This window comes from Colossoma macropomum, unplaced genomic scaffold, assembly GCF_904425465.1.
Source record: "Colossoma macropomum unplaced genomic scaffold, Colossoma_macropomum, whole genome shotgun sequence".
Taxonomy (NCBI): Eukaryota; Metazoa; Chordata; class Actinopteri; order Characiformes; family Serrasalmidae; genus Colossoma; species Colossoma macropomum.
Genome location: NW_023494793.1, coordinates 32,233,098 through 32,257,279, shown reverse-complemented (window position 1 = coordinate 32,257,279; position 24,182 = coordinate 32,233,098). Strand labels below are relative to the sequence as shown.

The following is a 24,182-nucleotide window of genomic DNA, read 5'->3' as shown; positions in this document are numbered from 1 at the left end:
TTTCTCTCTCTCCAGCTCTTTTTTTGTCTCTCTTTGCCAGCATCATCCCTGACAGCTTTTCCTTTCTCTCTCCCAGCCTTCCCACAACCTGTTCTCTTTAATTAGTCTGACAGAAAGAAAAGCAGAAATGAAGCAAGCGCATGCATTATTCTGCGCAGTTTACAATGCATGGTCTGCCTCCCCAGTTTCTGCTAAGTGAAACCGAGGTCAACGCAGATTCCTTAGAAAGTAGAACAGACAGAGTAAGACGAGATGACACTTCTCTTTTCTGTCTCTCTCTGTGAAGTTTAACATACTACAAATCCAGAACCAAAAAGATATGACAGGGAGAACTGTAACTAGAAGACCAGCAAAGGCCAGTCTGCGTGAATGCTTAAAGCTTAGAAACCTTAGAAAGCGAAAGCCGTCCCTGTTTTGTTTTATGCCTGTGAATGTGCCACTGTGTTTATGTTTGTGTTTGCATGTAAGTCCATGTGTGAAGAAGGGCGACAGTCAGAAAGCACAGGTCAAAGATCAAGGCCTAGGTCATATGTGAGCATCTGTGCATCACTGCGCTTGTTTATGAGCACTGCTTTACATTCCTCCTTAAACTGGCATGGCAGAAACACTTTCTGATCATAGCACCTAAACAAGAGCTCATACATATTAATATCAAACTTAAAAAGTAGGGATACACTGATATGGGAAATGTGAGTCAATGCTGATATCTGATATGTTTCATGTACATATCTGCCAATACTTACTAATAATTCCAATAACCAGTGTTATTTAAAACATTTGAGTAATAGGACTAGATTAACATCGCAAAAAAAACAAATTCAAAACAGGCTGGCTTTGCAACATAGTTACTGTATATGTAGTTTATTTCAAAAAAGTGTGGAAAGTTAAATTTTCGATCATATGGCCAGATCTACCACATGGGTGGCCTAGGTGGCTGATGGTGGGATTAGATGTTAGGTGAAAGTTTGTTAGCAAAGATAAACTGTGTAAAGTTATGCTGTAACTACATAATAATGTTGAAAATTACATGAAGTTCAATGAGTTAAACATTTGCAGGATGTGTTAGCTAGCTAACAAGCAAATGTGGAGAAGTTACTAATGTTAAGCTTAACCTGATTCTTTTTGAAGAAACAATTTATATTAGGTAACATTGGTAAAGTTAACACTAACCCCATACCCTACTCTTAACTCTTTCATTTTGAAGGTGCAATTTATAGGAGTTAATGTTGTCGAAGCTAACCCTAACCTTAACTGTTTTATTTTGAAAGAGGAATATGTAGGGCGGGCGGCACGGTGGCACAGTGGGTAGCGCTGTCGCCTCACAGCAAGAATGGCCTGGGTTCAATTCCGGCCGGGTGACCAGGGTCGTTTCTGTGTGGAGTTTGCCTGTTCTCCCCGTGTCTGCGTGGGTTTCCTCCGGGTTCTCCGGTTTCCTCCCACAGTCCAAAAACATGCAGTCAGGCTGATTGGACATGCTGAATTGCCCCTAGGTGTGAGTGTGTGACTGTGTATGTCTGTCTGTCTGCCCTGCGATGGACTGGCGACCTGTCCAGGGTGTATCCTGCCTTCCGCCCAATGACAGCTGGGATAGGCTCCAGCACCCCACCGCGACCCAGAAGGATAAGCGGTTTAGATGATGTATGTATGTATGTAATATGCAGGGCTTCACATCATCAGTCTGGGGAGCTGCAGCGAGATACTACTTTGATTTCTACCTTTTTCAAAAAAAAAGCAGCTTCACTGTAAGTGCCAGGCAGGCCGGTGTGTTTTTTCAATTTGAGCAGCTGAGAGCACAGCTCTCAAGCTACTGTAATGGAATCGTGATGAGCCTGAGTTTTGCTCTGTTGGGAATAACGCTGACCACCATCATTACAGCAGCAAATCTAGTGCGCAAAAAAGCCATCAATCACATGCTTGTCAGCTGTGAAAGCTGAAATCAGGAGCTAAGATAAAAGGTTGCTACTCAATAGTTTAAAAAATGCAAATTGAACACCTTAATGGTGGCTGTGCTTTACTGTCCTTTACTGCACTTGCTTCTCCAACATTACCATAATGAGCCAGCCATGACTTTAACGGTCTTAGCTAAACAAAGCCAGCGCCTGGGCTCAAACTGGAGACACAGACACTTTGCAGCTCCTTTCAGCACTTATCACCAGCCAAGCAGAGTTACAGCCACAATGTGCTGGTTAACGGCACTATTCTCCCGGTAATCACCCGGTGCCTTATGTAACTTTTCTACCTGTACTTATCTCAGCGCAGCACGCGCGTCGCGGGAGAAAGGCTGGTTTAATAATAACCCAGACATACAGAGAGCCAGCACACCGCACCACAGCGCAGAGAAAACGGCTACAGCCCACCTGACAAAGCGCTTTCCACTGCCAAGGGAGAGAGAGAGAGAGAGAGAGAGAGAGGAGAAGAAGGGAGACAGAGAGGAGAAAAAAAAGAGGAGAAAAAAAACATATTCCTCTGGGAACAGAGAGAAGATCTGAAGGCTCGGCTGTTAATGAAAGCTTTCTCTCTTCTTTCTGAACTTAAGCGCTTTGCTGCTGTCTCTCATTCACTCACTTTTAAGTGGCTGTGCCAACTGTATGGAACATTTATGAAGCTTGTGTGCTAAACAGATCACTGTAAGGGGAGGGGGAGGTAGTGCGCCCACCTCATGCTCTCGCACGAGCCTAATCGGGCTGAGGAGCGGGAAAGTTTAGCCGCTGTTGCTGCTGCAGATGGCGTTTGAAAAGCCTTGGTTAGTAAGGACTTTGAAGAGGGGAGCCGCACTTTGCTTGCTTCTGCCGCTACGCAGGAACTAATCCATCTGTTAGGCCTTGTGTAATGGAAGGCCAAGGTAGAGTGTTAGTGGGTTTCTCTGTGTGTGTTTATATGTGTTGGTTTTCATACATGTTCAGGAAAAATGGCCAGAAAAAAAGAGTAAACCACAATATCAGTACCAACAAAATGATCCCTACTTTGTATTTTGTAAAAGTGCTTTTTTACAAAAGCTGTATGTTTTAAAACTGTAAGTGTAAAACCATTTATTTTTGGCTCTTACTGAAGTGAGATTAGGGGTTTAGGGATAGGCTTAAAAATTCTTACTACATATAGTTACTTACAGATATACTCCTAAAACTAAAGATTTTTTAAAGGTTCTTGGCATTAAAGTGTTTTTCAAGGAAAGTCCTTTAAATAACCATCTATTAAAAGGTTCTTTAGGGAACCAGTGGTGGTTCTTCCATAGCACTGCTTCAAAGAACCCTTTCTGGTACCTTAAATTTTAAGAGTGGACATAATACTAGAGACGGCACCAATATAATACAAAGTATCTGGATTGGGCTGAAATCAGCAAAAAACGTTGGATTGGATATTGGAGGGAAAAACAGAATGAATCTGATCCAAACAGTATACAATCACATTGTATCATGTAATGCTGTTAGCTGTGTATTTCTTCCTGTAGGGTAGTAAAGTGTTTGAGTAGTTTGAGCATGATAGTCTGAAGCTTAGAAGTTTTTAGAGAAAAAATATCAGATGGATATTGATATAGGCCAATGTTTCTATTACTTTTATACAACAGTTCTGCAAATGTGCAAGTCCTGAACATTGTATCGAATGTGCTTTAATATTTGCAATTCCTTTCAGCTTTTGCAACACTTGCCAGATTAACCTGAATGTCGTTTTGTTCCAGTCAGCCAGTAAATAATTTCACAGCCCATGTTATTTTCTGAATTAAATGTACTACATTCACTTTCTGTGCTAAAGTTGAAACATGGTAATGGTCAGCTGCAGCATAAAGCAAGCGGTTACTTAATTTAATAGTTACTTAATTAAATAGCTAATTTATTATTATAAGCTTCTTAATAAGTCTTTTCTTATATAAGCTAAGAATAACTAAATACATAAATACAATGAAAATGATCTTTGGCAGTGGTAACAAAGAAGAGGAAAAAAGCAAAGGATAGAATGTTTCAGAAGAGGGGAGCAGTGTCAAGGCGACTGATTTTCTCTAAAGAACAGCAGCTTGTAAGAGGCAGCACTCTGGATCAATTGTATTTGCTCTCATTGATGAGAGACACGTATTGACTGCTGTGTGCAAGGCTCAAGAGCTGCTCTGAATATTTAACTATTGATCAAAGCTGTGCACACATCACACTTCACTCTCGTTAATGTTGCAGCTTAAAGTGGCATTGCAGTGGCGTGAGCTAATGCTGCCTCTTTAAGCTTACAGAAGAGTTACAGTGCAGTTGTGCTCTGTCTGTGCTGTTTAAAACAGTCTGTATAGAAAGAACATATACACTTTTGCTCTGGGGGAACTGCGGGTAAAAAAGATTCACACCATCACTGGCACTCTATTATGTAATCTTATAGGAGTGAAAACTGCATTTCTGCAATATGATGCATCAATCTGAAGGTGGAGATTCAGCTGCAACAACTTTGGAATTTTGTAGTCAAGAATAATAATATTCAATAAAGTATGTCCTCGAAATAAATTTTTTGGGCTGTTTTCAAACATAAAAAATGCTGTTGATATAGTTTTTTTCTAGTGACATTAGTACACCCAATGTATTTTTATAATAATTCTGAATCATACCAATATGAAAGAATCAAATTAGATCTTTGTGAAATCTGAGGTTTCATGCAATTGTATATTATGTGTAGATAGCATTATACTGCCCACTTCTGCGGGACCCACCACATTATCTTGTGATGTGGGGCTAATTTTCTGTGCATGAGGAGGCAGTTAATCAGCCCAGTGTGGGCAGAAGTGGGACAACACACACATGTAGAGCTGGGGTGCAAACTCCAGTCCTGGTGGGCCGGTGTCCAGCAAAGTCTGGAGGGTTTCCCTACTGAAACACACTCACTAAACCTGGCAATTAACAGATAAATGTAATCAGGTGTGTTCAAGTAGGTAAATAGCCAAACTATTTTTGAGTAGGTAAATAGCCAAACTGGCCCTCCAGGACCAGAGTTGTGAACCCCTGATGTAGAGGAATCTTGCAAATTAATGAATAGCCTAAATAGACAACAATTACTCAACAATTAGCATATATAATTTATATCTAACAGCAAATTAGAAAAAGTAATAAACTAATTTGAAACTGAAATTCTAAACTAGTTCTACATGATAGCAACCAATCCTGTGAACAATGGTGTAAATCAAGTGAGCTGCTTTCTTGTACACTACAGAAATGGCAGAGCCTTTAGACAGTCAGACGGCAACAGCTGTGGAAATTGCTCTTAATAAAGGTGAATACATGATAATAAGTGACTAACAGCAAGGCTATCATGTGGCAATCATTTTCATTTGTGACAAATGCAGATGAAAACTACCTATTTGGGTCTGCGGGCAAGATTGGTACAAATCATTTAGGTTCTGGGCGGGAATGGGACGAATGGTGCAGATTTTCTGGGGGACCAGGATGAAATCTTACAGAAGGGGAACTACAAACATCTGTCCTGCATAGACCCCTAGACCACTTTTTCTTTTTTAATATAGATACTGATCCAGCATTTTCTGATGATATTGGCCTACTAACATTACCCATTAATGCCAATATACCATCTCTGATGTTCCATAAAACAGACCTACATAAAACAGGATAATGCGGTAACACAGGAGACCTCTTTTTACTTTCTCTGTATTAGGCACATCATCATATTCATAAGAACTTTATTTCTCTCTCTTAGTCAATTTTCAATGTGTCAGGTGTTTCTCCTACTGCATCAACAGTGTGTGAATGATCTATCGGCACCTTGACTTGTTCAGAGGAGAATGCTGAGCACTGAAACTATCCAGTGTGACCCTGCATGATAATTCTTTGACAGGCTTGTGCAGGCCCCTATAGAAATGAAATACATTGTTATGTCCTCAATATATTCCAAATAAATAGAATGTAGATACATAATTCCAATAAATTATTTGTTTGGAGGACAACTGCAAATCTGAAACAAAAGTGTTCTTTAAAGAACCAACGAATAGCAGAAATAGGGGCCTAGACCAGCTGTGAGTTCAAAAAGGGTATATGAAAAGTATACATATTGTATTGGTTTATTGCATTTAATATTTTTCATATTATATAGTTGATTGGAAGTTCTGTCATTTGAAAGTCAGACTTCTCAGTATGGCTTTAATCCTAAAAAACTGGAATACTGCTTAATTTTTGATTATGCTTCAAGCACAAAATCCATGTAGAAATATTTGGCCAGTCCTTGACACTCTACATGATGCATGAGGCGATGCTGCAATTATTGCAATCATTTCTGATTTTTTATTGTTTGTCAAAATTTGTTTGTGCATGTGTTTATATCTGTGTGTTTTTACAAAAAGTGTGATAGTACGGGTCAGCTTAGGCTTCTGCCTAAGCATGATTTTTAGACTGATTGAAATGTGCATTGCTTTGATGAGACCCAAACTAAAGCCTCCTCTTACTGAATGTGATTTGGTTGCATCACTCTTTGCCCAGACCGAGCAAAGGCCTAATTTGTGGGCTTAAGCGTTCGCTCTGTGTTCATGCTATGCACTGCAATGCTCATGTCTCATGTCAGGAGGAAGAACCTAGTTGCTCCTGTATGCCTCACAAGCTTTGTGTACAAGATGTTCTAGGGTCAATGGTGATTCCATGTGCATTCATCCTGTTCATGTTGTGTATGCAGCAGGAATCTTTCTGGGCTGATGCTGGTATTTATGTACATGATGTGTTAATGCCAATGCTGGTACACATACATTCATAAACTGTTAACATTTGGACTAGATCCACCCAGATTAACATTATGGATCAATGTAACATTTATTTATATAGGACTACAAATGCTACAAATTGAATAAAATGTGGACATTTTAGCATAGTAGCTAATAAATTCACCACCACATATCCATTTGAATTATTGGTCAATTCTAAGCATTGATCCAATGTCAAAAAAAGTCTTTAAATTATCAAATCAAATTTGTTGATTTGATTCTGATATTACTGTGCATGCCTAGTTTTCAGTTCAGTGGGTACATTAACCTTAATAACTGAACATTCATTACGCATATAAATGTATTAGTGCATTACATATATGAGCTGAATTTCTGTCCATAAATTGTCTACACTGACCCAGGCATTGACCGCTAGTTAATTATAGAATTATATAAGTGGCATTATGTGGGTGGCATGTTGCTGAAGAATGACTTGTCTAAGCTCTCAGGAATTCAAACTAAGAGCTGAAAGTAGTTCTACAAGTCTGCTCTGACATCAAATCTTGGATTTCTTTCCTATTCTTTTTTTCTGTTTGTTATTTTCCTTACACACACACACGCTTGCACTCTCTGGATGGCACTCAGGGTTTGGCGAGAAATGCTCTGTTTCTCTTTCTGCACTGAGGGCAGGGCAGACATGGCAGCTCTCTACAGCTCAGAGGGAAAAAAACTCTCCTTGTTTCTTAATCACCGGCAACTCAGATTTAATTAGTCATTAAGATTCCTCCTGCGGACCCACCGCCCCGGGGGAGCCTTCACACGGCCGCACAGGGGCCGAGCATGTCAGAAGGGTGTGCGTGTGTGTGTGAGAAGAATATTTGGAAAGGGGGGTTGGGAAAGTTTTTGAAAATGTAAATGTGTACAGTGCGCATAGTATTTATATGTATGCTAGCAAAGGATGTTAAGAGGATGAATAACTGAGGATTTCAGTGGTAAATGTCTGTGTGTGTGTATACAATGCTATGCAAGAGAGTCAGAGACCACCCGTCATTTCTTTAATTTCAAAATGTTAAAATGGCCAATAAGTAAACATTATTCATTTTTCAAGAGTTATTTCTGAGAAGATTAAATGTAAGATATTACACTTGCATATGAGTTTCCAGAACTAGAGTTCAAGAAATGATTAAAAGATGTAGCAGAAAATGGGACTCCTAACAACCATGCAAGATCTGGTAGACCACCAAAACCGTCACCATCAGATATAGTACTTAATATATTTAAAGCAGTTATCTTTGTGAGTGGAGAAAATCAAGCTCCACTCTTGCTTCAGGTCTGAAAAAATCCACAGTGCTGTGTTTCTGTCCGTCCTTCCACTGTTGGAAGAAAACTAAACACTGTGAGTCTGAAAGTATGTGCAGCTTTCAAGAAGCCCTTCATGAGAAAAGGAAATAAACAAAGAAGATGCTGATGTTCTCCCGAACGGGCCACCCCAGAGCACAGACTTCATCATCACTGAATGTGTTTCAGATTACTTGAACTGAGAAAAGCAGAAATACAACCAACTTCTAAGACTGAACTTGGTGTGGAAAAACATCTCTGCAGATTTCTTTGAAAAACAGAAAGCAGGTCTCCTGAAAAGAATGGAAGCTGTATGAAAGGCAAAGTGAGGACACAGTAAATACTGCTATTATATTTGATATTACATTTAGCTGTTGAGGCTTCTGTGTAATCTACCAAATATATGTTTTCTGCTTTTCCTTGCACACAAAAATGAATAACTTGTACTTAATGGCTGTTTTGACTGGACAGGAGTTTTGACTGCACAGGAGTAGACAGATATTTTGCACTGGTCACTCTGGCTCCCAAGCCAATGAAACATATATAACATATATACAGTTAACAAAGTATATATACAAATAATAAAGAAAACAGAAAAAATCTCCAAGGCAAGTGGCCCTTTAGGCAACAGCATCTGCATTTTTGGTGACCAAATAATGAAATATGGCCAGGAGCACCAGGCAATAAGCAATGTTGACCCCTGAATATGTATGATGTGTTTATATGCATGTTAACAAAGAATATTAGTGGGGTGAATATCCAGGGATTTAGGTGCCGAGTGTGTTTGTGTGTGTGAGGGGGATGTTTGGAAATTGGGGTTGGAAGGATTCACAAAAATGTAAATGTGTACAGTGTGTATAGTGTTTATATGAATGTTAACAAAGGACGTTAGCATGGGAATATCTGAGGATTTTGCTGCTAAATGTGTGTGTGTGTGCGTATGCATGTGTATCTTTGTGAATATGAGCACTCACTGTTCCTCAGCGGAGAAAAAAGGAATCGGCACCTTTAGAACATGCAATACTATGTGGCTTACGTGACACTGTCTGCATGGCAAGTAACATTATAAAATATGCAGTTGTTTGAAAAGTATTGTTCTACTGCCTGCGTAAGAAATTCAGTTCCATGACCATTTATATCCTAGCTGATTTATTTATGATGCTGCCAGAAGGTGAGGTAGATGTAGGGAATGTGCTGGCTTGAGAACAGAAAGGGGAAAAAAGACACTTATTCTGTGGCCTGGATTTACACTTATTTGCCACTTGCTAAGGTCATGGGACATTTGTGTGGTCAAACACACATACGTACGTGCACACACACACATATGCATGCATGGTGGCTCATTTGTTGAGTCTTGGCAGATGAGCGTGTGTGTTTAAACAGGCATTCTGCTCCATCAGTGCACATTAGGCAGAACAGTGGTGTGTGCCGCAGGGGAGGAGATCCTATGAAACAGAGCTAACTGAGCTAGTTATGCAATGTAAGCCACGCTGGAGGATTCCGCATTAAAGAAGCAACTCGCAGTTCCCTGTAAGTGTGCGAGTGTAGTCGTATGCAATAGTCTGGATACCTCTCCCACACCTCCAAATACACGTTTTTGTTGATTTTTAAGTGAAAATGAGTCAACACATCCTTTACAGGGAATAAACTTAAATTTCCTGCACAATTTGTTGTTTGTTTACTATGTTTAACATATTGGAAAAAATAAAACAGTGTAAACTGTGCCATGACTTTCCCCAGACCACATTTTATGTTTTATTTTTTTCCAACTATGGTCAAGCCTACAAATAAAGAGTAATTATATATTAAAATGTGCAGTAGGAGAGAATGTACACTTATATTCACTTAGAAAATCAACAAAACATGTCATTTGACCAGAGTGCCCAAACCGTTGTGTACAACTGTATATGTCTGACCAAAACATGCCCCATGACATGAAAGAAAGAAGTAAAAATCCAGTGCACCACGCAAGAGAATGAGATATAGACTACATGGCCAAATATTTGTGGTAGCCTATTTAACTCCTTATTATTATGCTGTTTCTATGCAGTTATTAAATGTAATTCCTATTCAGTAACTACTATACATTATTCAGCTACTAAACAACTAATATGTAAGTTATGTAGTTATGAGAGTGAAGAAGTAAAGTAGGGACACACATACAGCCCTTAGGAGTGGGCAATATGGCAAAATTAACACAGTAAGACATTTTCACAAAATATTTCCCAACATTTAACAAACAGAGGTTTGACAAAAAAGAACCAGCAGTGCCACATTTTAAAAAATACTATCAAAAACTATGAATACAGTGATTTTCATGTAAAGTTCACATACTGCACTGCACCAAATAAAGTTAAACAGGACTAATTACGTTTTTTTTGTAATGAAACATGCAGTTGATAAGTGTTCTTCAAGTGCTGATCCACCATAGGCTCAGAAAATCATACTGACACAATTTATCATTACAACAATAAATATCATCATATTGCCCACCCCTACTGTCCTTGCAGTTGAAGAATTTAATGAAATCACTTTATGATCATTTTGTGTTTCAGTAGTTTTAGTAATTTTAGTAGTTTTCAAGCACTTATGCAATCTATATAATTGACTTACCTTGGCTCTGCCCACAGTTTGTCGCAACTGACAGAAGGTTGGACAAGCTTTTACATACCCCCTTCTTCCTATATAGTGCACTATGTTGGTTATGAAAATCTAGCTTCTTGTCCATGAGTATGGAATGCTATACTGTGTTCTTGTAGGTGTTCAACATTGGGCAGACTGAAAACAATCATGACAAATGTGGCACAGTGCAATTGTTAGGTTAAATGGGATTTTTGCCAATGTTTTGTCCAATTTTGCCCATTCCTACAAAAAAAGGCATTTGTGGGCAGAGCATGGATGGATCAACTGATTGAGTGGCTATGCATTTCTATTTAAACATTTTGTGCATTTGAAGTATGGTGGTAAAAACCACCCCATGGATACCTGTGACCTGGTCGACGAGGATGCGGGAGGTAATGATTCGTCCATACTGGGAAAAGAGCTGCTCCAGCTCTTTCTGGGTCATGGTCTTAGGCAGCCCACTCACGTACAGGTTAGCATCACGGATAGAGGCTGAGCTGGGCCGTGCGTATGACACCTGGGATAACACAAAACACAAATACAGACAAGTCAGAACAATATGCAGCATTTCCTGAATACTACTGTGCTCTGAGCTTTCTTCATATCTCACAAGTCAACAGAGCTAATGGCCTATCAGGGCAATGACTGACACACCTCCTAATATGCGTATGTCAGATTTTGGGATACACAATTATTGTTGGTGATAACAAAAGCATGTTGTAATTTTATATGAATTATTGAGCTCATAGCTCCCTGAAACAAGTGGAGACATTCTGTCTAAAGTGTGGTTTCTAAACTTTTAATTGCAACAAGAGAGAAGAATCTTTTACATTTTTGGCACATGTTGACATTGAAAGAAACAAAAAAAATGTTGTAAGTGTGGATTCAAGCCTGTCAATACAGAATGTAAATCGAACATAAATGTAATTTCTTATGTAACTATGTAGTTAAACATTAATTGTGTAATTAAATTTAAATATGACAGCAAAACAATGACTCTGGACCTTTAAGGGTTAGGATACTAGCATGCTTAGAGAAGAACACTAGAACATGAACCAGCAGGCAATGTTGACTTGCATGTCATTTAGTGATGCTATCTCTAAGAGTCTTCACTGTCCAAATATTGTATAATTTGTAGCCTATAATTCTGTATACTTTATAACCTGTATCTACATTTTGGTGGACTGTATAAAACAGTGACTGAAAAAGTCTACTAAGTTCAATAAAAGTAGTTCACACTAGAGTTTATTTACAGTGCTCCCTAACACACTGAGGTGTGAACATGGTGTTATGGGTAGGAGAGAGAGAGAGAGAGGTTGGCAGTTCTCTGTGATGAATAACACTCTGGAACCTTCTGTTTGTACTAGCAGTGAGAGCCAAACCATCTACAGCTCTGCCTCACCACACACACACACACACACACACACACACACACACACAGCCTCTCTCTCTTTCTCACATACACTAACACAATATGCTCTCACCCTCTTCAACTCATCAAACTCAGTAGCACCCTGGACAGCTCCTCTCACACTAACACACACTGTACTCACTCTCTGCCTCTCTCTCTCCATGTCATTCACTTTCTGACATGCTCTTTTTTTCAAGTTTGTCACTGTATATTACACTCACGCACACAATAGTCACTCACTTACATCAAATACATTCACTCTGAATAAGCCATACTGTGGTAGACGTGGATTTGATTAAAGAAACTTTTTCCTGAAACAAACTCACTATATATCCAAAAGTTTGTAGACACCTGCTCATCCGGCATTTCTTCTAAAATCAGTTAATAAAGAGCGTGTTCCCTCTTTGCACTAGTGAGGTCAGGGACTGAATTACAAATGGCACTCCAACTCATCCCAAAGATACTGTATAGAGCTCCACCACTCCCAAGAACACAGTTCCCCTACTCCACAGCTCAATGCTTGAGGGGGGGCTTTATGCCCCTCTACCCGATGATTGGCAATGGGAATAGAGACCTTAGGCTCTAGGCTGTCTGGATACTTTTGGACACAGTGTACATAAATTTACATTTATACACCAGGACTCAAAGGTCAGAGATCACTAGTGAAAATACTTCTATTTTTTATATTCTTTTTTTATTCACTACAACCTTTTTCATTAAAATTATATTATTAGAATAGCTATTAGAGAGAAAAGCTTCAATGAAAGGCATATGGCAAAGAACTGAACTTTTTGTATAAAGGCCTTAACATGGTCAGTGTCACAAACTAATTTTGAGTAGTAACCTAGAAATTGTGTAAAATTGAGTGCTACTGTACTGTAAGTTACTGTTATTGAAAAAAGATCCACAAATCTTTACCTTTATTGTTGGATATTCTGTGACTTTTTAATAGCAAGCGCAAAAACCAATTCAGACCTGTAAGCACATATTATTGTTCTGTTTAATCAAAATAGCAATAAAACAAGAATGGTGTGTGCCTTATGTTTCTATTTATAGATTTCCTGTTCAAAAAGGTAGCTTGTGAGATGCAAAGCTCTGTTAGCTCATGTTCTTTACATATCAAATAGCAGCACTGAGAAATCCTGTTATTAATGGAGAGCAGTAGAATAAATGACACAAATTGCCACGTTTTTGCATCAGCCTTAAAGAGACAGGGGGCGCTCTGAACTGTGACTGAGCACGACTGACATAAACAAAGCAATTACAGCTTCAGATCATGTTTCATCAGGTTACTGACTACTGAAGTAGTCAAGTAAGTCAATCTAGTCAAGTCAAGTAAGTCAATCTAGAGCTAAGTCAATGAATTTAAAGAGAGAAACCTATGTGCATCCTCCATCTTTACTTCCTACAGTTTTACAAATGATGCACCGTAATGAAACCTACCAAGTCCAAACTCTTTACAGTGGTGGTGACAGGAGCCAGGGGTCACCAGTTCAATTGCCATCCGAAACGATCAGAGTCTCCTGAGTTTTTTTATGTAATGTTGACAAGGGTAAAATAGTGGTAAATCAGGAGGAAAAAAAAGTTTTCTTTGGATATAATTTTGCCTTAACAACACCCTGCATATACCTCTTCACCATGAATAGATTTTAAAAATTATGTTTTAAACTACTATTTCAGGCATCAGACAGCACATTTACAGCCATTTCCTGTAATACATTTCTGTGAGGTAGCTTTTAGAACCATTAAACGCTTTAATGTACGTTTCTCTAGAATGGCACATTTAACATCAAGCCAATCAAAAAGGCTTTGTTTACATTTCAACTATTTAATTATGCATAAAAAGGTGCCAAACGGGGTTCTTTGGAGTGACACCATGAAAGAAAACATTTGGATCCTGAAAGAACCTTTCAATGGATTGTTCTTTGTACCTGGAGACACAGTGTCATTGATGCAAAGCACTTTTCTTAGCATTAAAAGCTATTAGACTGCTGATGTCATCCCATTGTGAAGAATCCTCAGCCTGCTAAACGTGAGTGAGAGTGAGTGAGTGAGTGAGTGAGTGAGTGAGTTACATGCCAGGTCCATGAGATGCTTCACAAAAAAAAAAACTAATTTGTAAATGCAATGAACCTTTTTTAAAGTTTAAAAAACCTCCTTCCAAGAACTGTTTAATAAACTTTTTAAGTGTACAGATATGTAAAGTAACTGATAATGCCTTTAAAATTAAATTATCATATATTATCATATACTATTTTTGAGAAATTTGAGCTGGGTAGCACCATCAGAGACAGACTTTGTCCCCGGCTCCCCACACCCCCACCCCCCAGCTCATTATAGCAGATCAGTCTTAATTCACGATGGAGAGATGGTTCTGTCTCTGTCCTTTAGACATTCGCGTCGATGTAATCCCTTCCCATTAGCGGCGAGAGCAGCCGTTGCCTTCCATGTTTCCATCACTGCTGACATTTGGGCTCCAGAGCCATCAAATGCTGTTACAGTAATACAAACAGTGAGATGAAGACGCAAAGACATTCTGCAGTAATCTCCTGAAATCCAGTTAAAGTGCGAAGGCAAAAGGCACGCAGCCCTGGCATCCTCTTCACCCTGCCTTCTGCTCTTCTTTTCCTTTATTTGATACTTTTTTTTATCCTTCTCTTCTTTTCCTTCCACGTCAAGCAGCTCCAGATGTCGGATCTATCAACACACTGAGAGAAGTGTGTGTGTGTGTGCGTGTTACTCAGAAAGACGTGTGTACATCTAAATGAATATGTGTGTGAGCAGTGTGTGTACATGTGTGGATGATTTTGCGAATGTGTGTGTTTCTCAGCACGTGGCTTTGCTCTTTGCACCCTCGGTGGGATTTTTCCTCTCGCACCTCGATCGGAAGGCAGTGCTAGAGTTGTGCTGTGAAACAGAAAAGTGTCATGAAGGCAGGAAGGTGCAGGTGTGTGCGCGTTTGTGTTTGTGCGTAAGGAACGAGATGCCACCTGTGTGTGTGAGAGTGAAGATCAAGGGTGAGACTCCCACTGTCTCTTTCCTTCGCTCTCTCTCTATTCTCTCCATTTCTCTCTCATCCTCCTGTTTAACCGGGCGAGACAGAATTGTGTGCTGCTTTGATTATCTGCTGTTGTTTTACTGCATAAAGCATGAAGAATGCACACCTTCATTTCAGAATCTGATTTATCTGCTATTATGGAATAAAATGTTATGAGCTAGCAGAGGAAATTTGAGCTAATGCCACTTTCCCTGTTGCTCACTTTAAACTGAGGTATATAGTTTGAACGGCATCTGCTCTTAGCCTACCGTTGGGCAGAATACTTTGAAAAAGTGATGGCTGAATACTAAATACACTGTCTTAAATGTATTCAGTAACATACTGTCTCTCACTGTCACTGGTTCATAGATTTCTTCATGTAATTTTTCTGTTATTATGTTTTAAGGCAAGTTCACTTATTTAAATGAAGTTACAAAATTCTCAACAATATTCAGACTCTTAACGCCTGCTTCAGCCCAATGCTGCTCCCACAATCCCACTCATGATCTGAGCAAACAATTTGTCATATCCTATTAACAAAATCTTCCAAATTTGTGATGCTACAGTCATCCATGGCCAGGAGAACACAGTTTGCCTCGCTCCCTCTGGGTGGGTAGGATGCCCCCCCCTTTCTACCCCATCACTCAGCACAATGCTAGTTTGCGCAGGCGTCTGTTAGCTGATGTAAGAGAACTGGCGGTTGGCACTTTCCTCCAAGAGCGTTCAGCTATCCAATGACGTTGCTTTAGCGGCAGTTGGAAAAGATGCAGTGGCCCTTCACAGGTCTCGGAGGAAGCCTGTGCCGGCCTTCACTCGTGGTATTGTGTGACTGGCGGAGTCCTGACTAGTGGGTGGAATTGGATATGACTAAATTGGGAAGAAAGTTGGGGGAAAAATCTTCCAAATGTGTGTATAATAATAATAGTAATAATAAAAATTATTATTATTATCATTATTATTCATTTCACTGTGGTTACATAAACTTCGATAGTAGAAAAATTAGTGCTTTACACTGGAATATAAGTAACACTAAAAGCATCTATCAAACTTTTATTTTTAATATTTTCTGGAATGCCAACTGAGCTACAGGTGATCCTACAAGTTTGCAGTAAGCCTGCTTCAGCCCAATGGTGGTCTGGACAGGTAATAACATTTCAACAGATCAGTAAGATATACTGGAGCTAGGCCATTCATCTGCAGCAAATGCTCTGATTTTGGACAAGCTTTACAGAACATTGGCAGAAATCCCATTCAGGTTAATAAATGTAGTTCACTAATCCGGTAATTTTCCTTGAATTTTTTTGAGTTTCCAGTTTAAAATGCAACACTACTGAGCTGAACTATGTAGTTGTAACAAATCAAAATGACAACTAATTTGCATTCATGCTAGTATTAGCTCAATTACACACCCCCAAAAAAACAAACCTGGTCTATCCAAACAGTAGCAATGTTTTAACCCACCTCTCAAATTCAATGCAAGTGTATAACTAAATTGTTGCAGAAAAAGAGTTCCTATCAGCTACGTGCAAGAGGAAAAAACTGTATGTGTCACACCTGTTAAGAAATATGGGTTTCCAGAGAAATCTCTAAGGCTAAACAGTGTTCCATTGCTGTTTTGTTTCATTTCATGGCTGTAAGATTGCAAAGACAGAATGCATTTGCAATTATAATGGCTGTGGAAATGTCCATTAATTTGTGGCAGGCATGTCTGTTTACTGTCTAATATCAGTGTTTTCTACTTTAATGAGATAGGTATATTTAAGTTTCTTCATAAGTCCACTGGTATCTGCTACCTTCTGTCATTTTTCATAACTATGGAAAACAAAATCACCTGATTAATTATATGACTTTACTTTGTTTACATTACTTTACTGTGTGCACAAATGTTTAAGTGAATTTTGGAAATTTTGTTCAGTATGTATTGTTTACATCAAGGATTTTTTAATAACTAAAATAGGTACAAAAACAAATGGATGGAAACATCACTACAGAGGCTACAAAATTGGAGGATACTAAAATTTCTCAGGAAGTTGAACAGGATTTTTTCACTTCTGTGGGCGGAGCTAGGACTGTTCAATTATGATCCAAACTGATCTCATGAACTACAGGATTCTTATTGAATTATTAGTTGTCAGACTTATTAGTTTTATTCACTTACTACTATAAATATCTGGTAACTGATATCAAACTAATACATACATATCTAGGATTATGAGTATAGACCCCTGGGGTTAAAGGGGCTAATCAGACAGTTTCAAACTGCTGATAATTGGTTATGTTTCAATATTAGTGTATTCAGTTAACAAAGTGCTAACTGCCTAGCAGAGTTAGTGTTTCAGTTTCTACAGTCATGTTTTGGTTGTAGACAGTTGGCAGTCAGAATGATTTCTGTCACATCTTACTGAGCAATAATCTATACTTGAAACAACATTGCCTTCAGGATGTTATGTAACAGTTTCTTTACTATTTTTTTCACTATTACGTAAATGTGAAGTGGTAAAACCTGAGGAGTGGACTGGTGTCATTAAGTATTAGCAGTTGCACAACAGCCACCCATCTATGTGAATTTATAAAAGCTTGCTGATGACATCTCTCACCTATACCTGCCCCCGTGTCTCTGAAATACAAACCACACATACGTCCTTAACTGTCTAGTAAGACAGAGCTTACTCTGTTTGTCTCTCTCCATCCTCTCTTCTGTCTTTTTCTATTTCTCCCTCTCTTCTTCTCATTTTCTCCCTCCCTATTTATTCATCTTTCTATTTCTCCCGTTTCTCCCTCTCTCTCCTTTTTTCCTCCCTCTCACATTTATTCATCCTTATCTCTTTCTATTTCCCCCTTTCTCCCTCTCTCTCCTTTTCTTTTCCTGCTTTCCCCCATTTATTAATCTTTCTCTCTTTCAGTTTTTCCCATTCATCCCTTTTTCCTTTTCTTTTCTGCCCCCCCTCTATTTACCATTCTCTCTTTTCCTCCCCTTTCTTTCTCTCTCTCCTTCTCTTTTTCTCCCTGCCTCCACTATCCATCTATATCTTTTTCTATTCCATCTTTCTCTCTCCCTTCCTTCTCTTTTTCTCCCTTCTCCTCATTTCCCTCAGTCTAGTCCTCCTAGTTCTCTCTCTCTCTCTTTCCCACTCTCTATTTCTCTCTCTCTTTTCTTCCCGTCCCCTACTATCCATCTGTATCTTTTTCTATTTCTCCATCTCTCCTTATCTCTCTTTTCCTCTTTCCCATGCTCTATCTCTCTCTCTACCCCGCATTGAGCTGTAAGACACAGATGTCTGTTGCTGTTAGCTGGCCTGTCTTCATTGCTGTGCTTCTCTAGATATCCTCCGAGGCTGGGGAGGCCTGTGGCTCACAGCGTGTGTTTCACACACGAGCGTGATGACCTTCAAACACACTTATTAAAGGAGTAGTAAGAGCGGATTTCATTCCCCTCTCTCTCCCTCGCTCCGTATTAGTGGAGGAGAAGGCTCATTGAGGCGGCCGGCGTTAGCGTAAAGAAAAGGTTTCACACAGTGAAGGAGAGGAGAGAGAGACTAAGGGCTGATCAAAGAGGGGAGATGGAAGAGCCCGCTCCATCGCCTCACGCTGAGATGGATGGAGAAAGGCCGAAAAAAAAAGAGGAGGAGAAAGAGAAAGGCGTTAGAGTACTTGCAGACCGGGTGGATTAGATGGAGTCCTGCTGCGAGAAACGCATTGTGGACCATCTTTGTTTGTTTGTGTTGATTTCCTTGACTGTGTGTGTGTGTGTGTGTGTATGTATGAGAGAGAGTAAGAGAGAGAGAGTCAAATTGATCATGCACGGAGTGTGCATGGGGTGTGTGTGAGGAGTACAGTTCCAGCTGAAGGAGTGTACTTGTGTGTGTGTGTGTGTGTGTGTGTGTGTGTGAGAGAAAGAGTATGTGAGGGAAGTCACGAAAGATGGCTCCTGCTTCATTACCCTCTGGCTGCATACAGAGAAACACTTGAGAGAGAGTGTGTGCGTGTGTGTGTGGGAGCGAGAGGGAGGTTATGAAAGGAAGTAAATATTAGGCTCCAATGAAGTAAGTGTTACAATAAATTCAGGCCTCAGGCCCAAAAACTGCTCTCACTGGTTCCATATCCAGTTTGGAGCTCAGACCCAATAATAGAGTGTGGCTCCGAAAAATATTTCAGCATTTGTGCCATTTTGAATTATGTTCACTGTGTTAGGAAACAAAATGTCAAACCAAGTGACATTTATTTTCAACAGACCATTCCAAGACTGAAATGGTTTAGCAATGTCTTTGCAGACACTTCTGCAGGTTTGCATCCAAAATGCCTTTGTACACTTCTCTGAGTTCACGACTTCATCCATGAACACAAGCTCAATGAGATCTGTTTATAGTACCTGCTTTGCAGTACCCTACGTGCAGTCCGGTTGTATTTTTTGGAGTCTACGATCAGTCTGGTGTTGTGCTAGAAGTTTTTTTCTGAAACAAATATCATTTTGTTAGGAATGTGCTTTTGATAACACAATCATATTGGTATCAGCAGATATTTGCTTAAAAAATATAAACGTCAGACAGATGTTTAAATTTGACCGATATTTCTGGCTGATATTTGATAACTTTTATTGCAGTCCACAAGTAGAGATGGGCAATATGGCAAAAATATAATATTGTGATTCTTGTCACAATATTTATTTTTTCAGACATCTGACCAGTTGGAACAGAGAAAAAAAGAAACAGTAGCGCTACATTTTAAAAATATTATGAAAAACTGTGAGCAAAATGATTTTTATTAAATATTTGGCATACTGTGTTGTACTAAATCCAGTTAAACAGTCTAATTTGCTCCCTTTATGAAACATGTAGTTGGTCAGCCTTCTATGAGTACAGATGATATCCATGATATGTTCAATAAATTTAGGTGACACCGGGCTACTTTGCTGTAATGTCGGTATTTTCCTGTATGTGTAAATGTTATATTTCTATGTAATGCTAATCCAGGTGGATCTAGTCCCAGTTTCTACATTTTATTGTTATTTTATTTAGGCATCTGCATCAGGATCGGTAGATATGTACATATCTGATATGCGCATCGAACCACAATTCCCATGTTGGTGCATCCCTGCATTTTGTTAAATATTTCATGAAGTGACGCAAAGAACCTCATTAATGTTTACCAATAAGTAAGTGGTCAAATACTTTTTGGGGCCTTTGTGAGTTAACGTGTTAGTGGTGTACCTGTTACATACTGCTTGCGTACTGACTGTGCCCACCAAAGGTAGTATGCAGTATGTGACTAACATGAATTTTCCAGTATGCCAAAGAGAGAGAGAGAGAGAGAGAGAGAGCGAGAGAGAGAGCGAGAGATGTGCAGCAGGAAGCTGTGACGATGAGCTAAAAACACACAGAATGACTCATGTCATCTCTGACGAGCTCCAAGCTGAGACTGAAACCAACACCAGAGTCACCACAATCCCACTCACAGAGCCACCTGCTATTGCCACTCTGGAAAACGCCCATTGTTCAGTTCAGCCCTGTTTCAACAACAGTTCTGACAGACACTCTCTCACCCCCAGTCTTTCTCTTTCTTTCTTTCTCTTACTCTCGTATTTTCTCTCTCTCTTTTACTTTCTCTCTCTTCTGTTTTCACTCTCTCTTACTCTCTTTCTCACTCCGTCACTTATTCTTTTTCTTTTTGTTTCATTCTCTCTTGTACCCTCTCTTTCTCTTTGTCTTTCTCTCTCTCTCTCTCTCTTTCTCCTTTTCTTTTTTCTCTTACTCCCTCACACTTTCTCTCCCCATCTCTTCTTTCTTTCTTATTCTTTTCTCACTCACTCTTACTCCCTCACGTCCTCACTCATCTTTCTTTTTTCTCTCTGTCTCTCTCAATTTTGTTCTCTTTTTCTCACTTTTCCTCTTTTTTCTCACTCTCTGCCTATCTTTCTCTCACTTTCTCTCTCCTTTCTTTCTCTTACTCTCTCTGTCTCTTTGCTTTCTCCTTTTTTCTTCCTTTTTCATTTTTCTCTTACTCTTTCACACTCTCCCTACCCCTTCTTTTTCCTCTCTCTTTCTTTCTCCTGCTCTTTCTCACTCAGTCTCACTTGATCTCTTTCTCTCTCTCACTCTCTCTCTGTCCTCTGCACTCTCTCTCTCAAGGCAGCATATCCTCAAAGACTGGGTGCTGTGTATTCCTGTTGGCCTAAGCAGGGGAAATCCAATCTGATTAGATTAGGGTGGATGTAAGTGAGAGGCCAGGGATTATACACCAGATGATGGCACACACAGCCCGATTACGCCGTGACTCAGAATAAAAAAAAATATGAACAGCGGCCAGGATTTACAGTCAAAAGCAGCTGCTTCTAAATTTACATTAAAACATGCTGTTTGGGAAAATGCACAAGGTTACATTTTTCAGCTGAATAAACATAAAGTACCATTGACTCAAACCATTTTGCTTGGAGCGATTCCACATTCTCAGTCTACCTCTCTTCTCTACCCAGTGTTAGTATAAAAAACCACATTTGAGGCGACTACTTAGCATTTTAGCATCATTTCATTATACATTCTATTTTTCCTTTTTCGTGTGACTCCATGATTTGACATTTGGAGATGCATTTGCATATCAATTACACTATTTTCCCTTTTCTCCCTTCAGTCGCTCTCCTATTTCCTTCTGCATCTTAATGAGGCGGATTTCCCCTCCTCTCGCTTTGTGTTGCAGCACCGCCGCCCAGCACGAGTCAATACACACCACATGTGCTAATCAATGCGGCTCCACTGGCAGAAATGGTGACAGGAAACATTCAGTGAATTGACTTGTGCAGTTGTGAGAAATGGCTGATGACTAATTGGGGAGGAAAAGCAAGAGCATATTGCCACCCAAATGAGATATTGTTCCATTACTGCCGTGCCATATCATAACAAAATCAGCAGCAGATTCACACGCCCCCCTAACATACACTTACTGCTGACACACAAACACACACACACACACACACACACACATATATATATATATATATATATATATATATATATATATATATAGTCGCACACATCTACATAGACACAGTCACATCAAAAGCTTGCTTTTTCTTTTTTTTAAACTCTGTTTGAAAACATTGGCTGTCCTTTTCTGTCAAGATTTCCCTCATCAGGCCTCGTGTTTGCCCTAGCCCCACCCCCTTGTCATTGTATGCACCTATGTTTTGTTTGTAATCTTAGCCCTCATCCACTGTTCTTCATTTTGTTTTAGTGTTTATATAGTCTGTCCTTGTTCTCTGCCTTGCCCTGTTTGATTCTACTCGTTTTTTGTGTTTCACTTATCAGTCTGTTAGGTTTGTCCCGGTTCTTCAGTCCTGTTGTCTTCCTTATTTTGCCTTCCTTTGTCGGTTCATGGATTTCCCCTGCTCTGGTCGTTTCTGCCTGCTGTTTGTCTCTTGATAATCAAATCCTATGCCTGATTGTTACATTTACAGTATGTGAGCATTTCAGAAAACTATTTTACATTAACTTACATAAAAGTTATCACAGTTTCTTCTCCTATTAAATGATCATTTCTGAGATGCAAGATATTTGTTTGTTTGCTCAGAAAAATGCTAACAGTAAATACAAATAACATGCAATACAATAAGTAGTTTTTACAACATTTTACAACGTGTCAATATTTTTGTTCAACCTTTTTAAGCCTCCCCTCATGGATGCTCAGTATTAATTGTAGTTATGATTCAGTACCTGCTTTGGCTAATATGTCACCACTCTCCAAAAAATGTTATATATATAACTATATCAGCAAATTAGGAGTTTTGGAGAATTTATATTGATCCATTCATCATGAAATTTTCACACAATGTAAAAGACAGCTGTTGTTTAAGAATGATGTAGAAAAATAAAAACTTCAGAAATAAGAAATAAAAAATAAAAAGATACATGATTTTTTGGACAGCAGCAACATGCTTAATTATTTTAAATCAGGTGTGCTGGTGATGTAACTTAAAACATCTATGTGGTGGCTAGTGTCATCGAGGAGACATCTGGAACGTTTGTTCTTCTAACAAGCTTGCAAGCTATCAGCTAATTTTTCAAAATAAAAAATTCTTGTTACTTTTTGCTATATTTCTGTTTGCTATATATAAATATATATATATATATATATATATATATATATATATATATATATAAAATATGATATATGGTGTACTTACACCTATAATAAAAATAAATGATTTTAAACCAGGTGCTAGGTGCCTGAGACTTTTGCACAGTACTGTACATTGGAACAACAATATATTGGAACTAAACTCTGTAGCTCCTTTTTTACACTATTTGAAATATCCAGCTGCTCTTTACATGGTGTGACCAATAGAAACAGTCCAGAATTACTTGAAATAAAACCTTTTACATTATCTTCATTTAAAAGTTACAAATGTTTTTTTCTTTGTCTTGTAAAGTTACCATTCTGGAGGTTTTACAACAGAGACAATACAATACATATTTGCTTCAGTCTGATTAGTCTACACCTGTCCAGGGTGTATCCTGCCTTCCGCCCAATGACAGCTGGGATAGGCTCCAGCACCCTGCCGCGACCCTGAAGGATAAGCGGTTTAGATGATGTGTGTGTGTGTGTGTGTGTGTGTGTGTGTGTGTGTGTGTGTGATTAGTCTACAGTACCTTGATAGTTTTGGTTTGAAGTCTGAGTCCATTTAACGTGTTGATGGCTTTCTCTGCGTCCTTTGGGTCAATGTAATTGACAAAACCATATCCAAGGCTCTGTCCTGTGAGAGAGAGAGAGAGAGAGAGAGAGAGAGACATTACCACTTTGTGGCATTAGCGTGTGTGAATGGTGCGATTGTGTGTGTGTGTGGGCATTGAGGATAAGTTTCCATTGGAAACCTCTGACAGCGTCTTGGCTTGAATTATTTTGACTGAACATCCTCTCCCTGTCGTGTACGGCTGAGAAGTCTCGGCAGCCGTCAGCAGTTGTTTGACTGGAGCTGAACCCCTGCAGCAGCAGCAGTGGGGTTTGCTAGCAGTGCTCCTCTTCTCCTTATTGCTTTCTTTAAACATCTCGCCACACAAGTGCAGGAAAGCTCCGCAGAGGAGTGCCGCGCTCATCCTCATTAATTGAAACAGACA

At 39.2% G+C, this 24,182-nt stretch overlaps 1 protein-coding gene across 5 annotated transcripts in view; it reads right to left on the bottom strand.

The window, feature by feature from the left end:
• The window catches only part of elavl4 (ELAV like neuron-specific RNA binding protein 4), a 99,046-nt gene that overhangs the window by 12,230 nt on the left and 62,634 nt on the right, over positions 1–24,182 (bottom strand). For all 5 annotated transcript variants that reach the window (XM_036579199.1, XM_036579202.1, XM_036579203.1 and 2 more), the window contains 2 exons: positions 23,718–23,821; positions 10,994–11,147 (listed from right to left, as the gene is read on the bottom strand). In XM_036579199.1, coding sequence (XP_036435092.1) covers positions 10,994–11,147; positions 23,718–23,821 — 258 coding nt within the window. The remainder of the gene's footprint in view (positions 1–10,993; positions 11,148–23,717; positions 23,822–24,182) is intronic.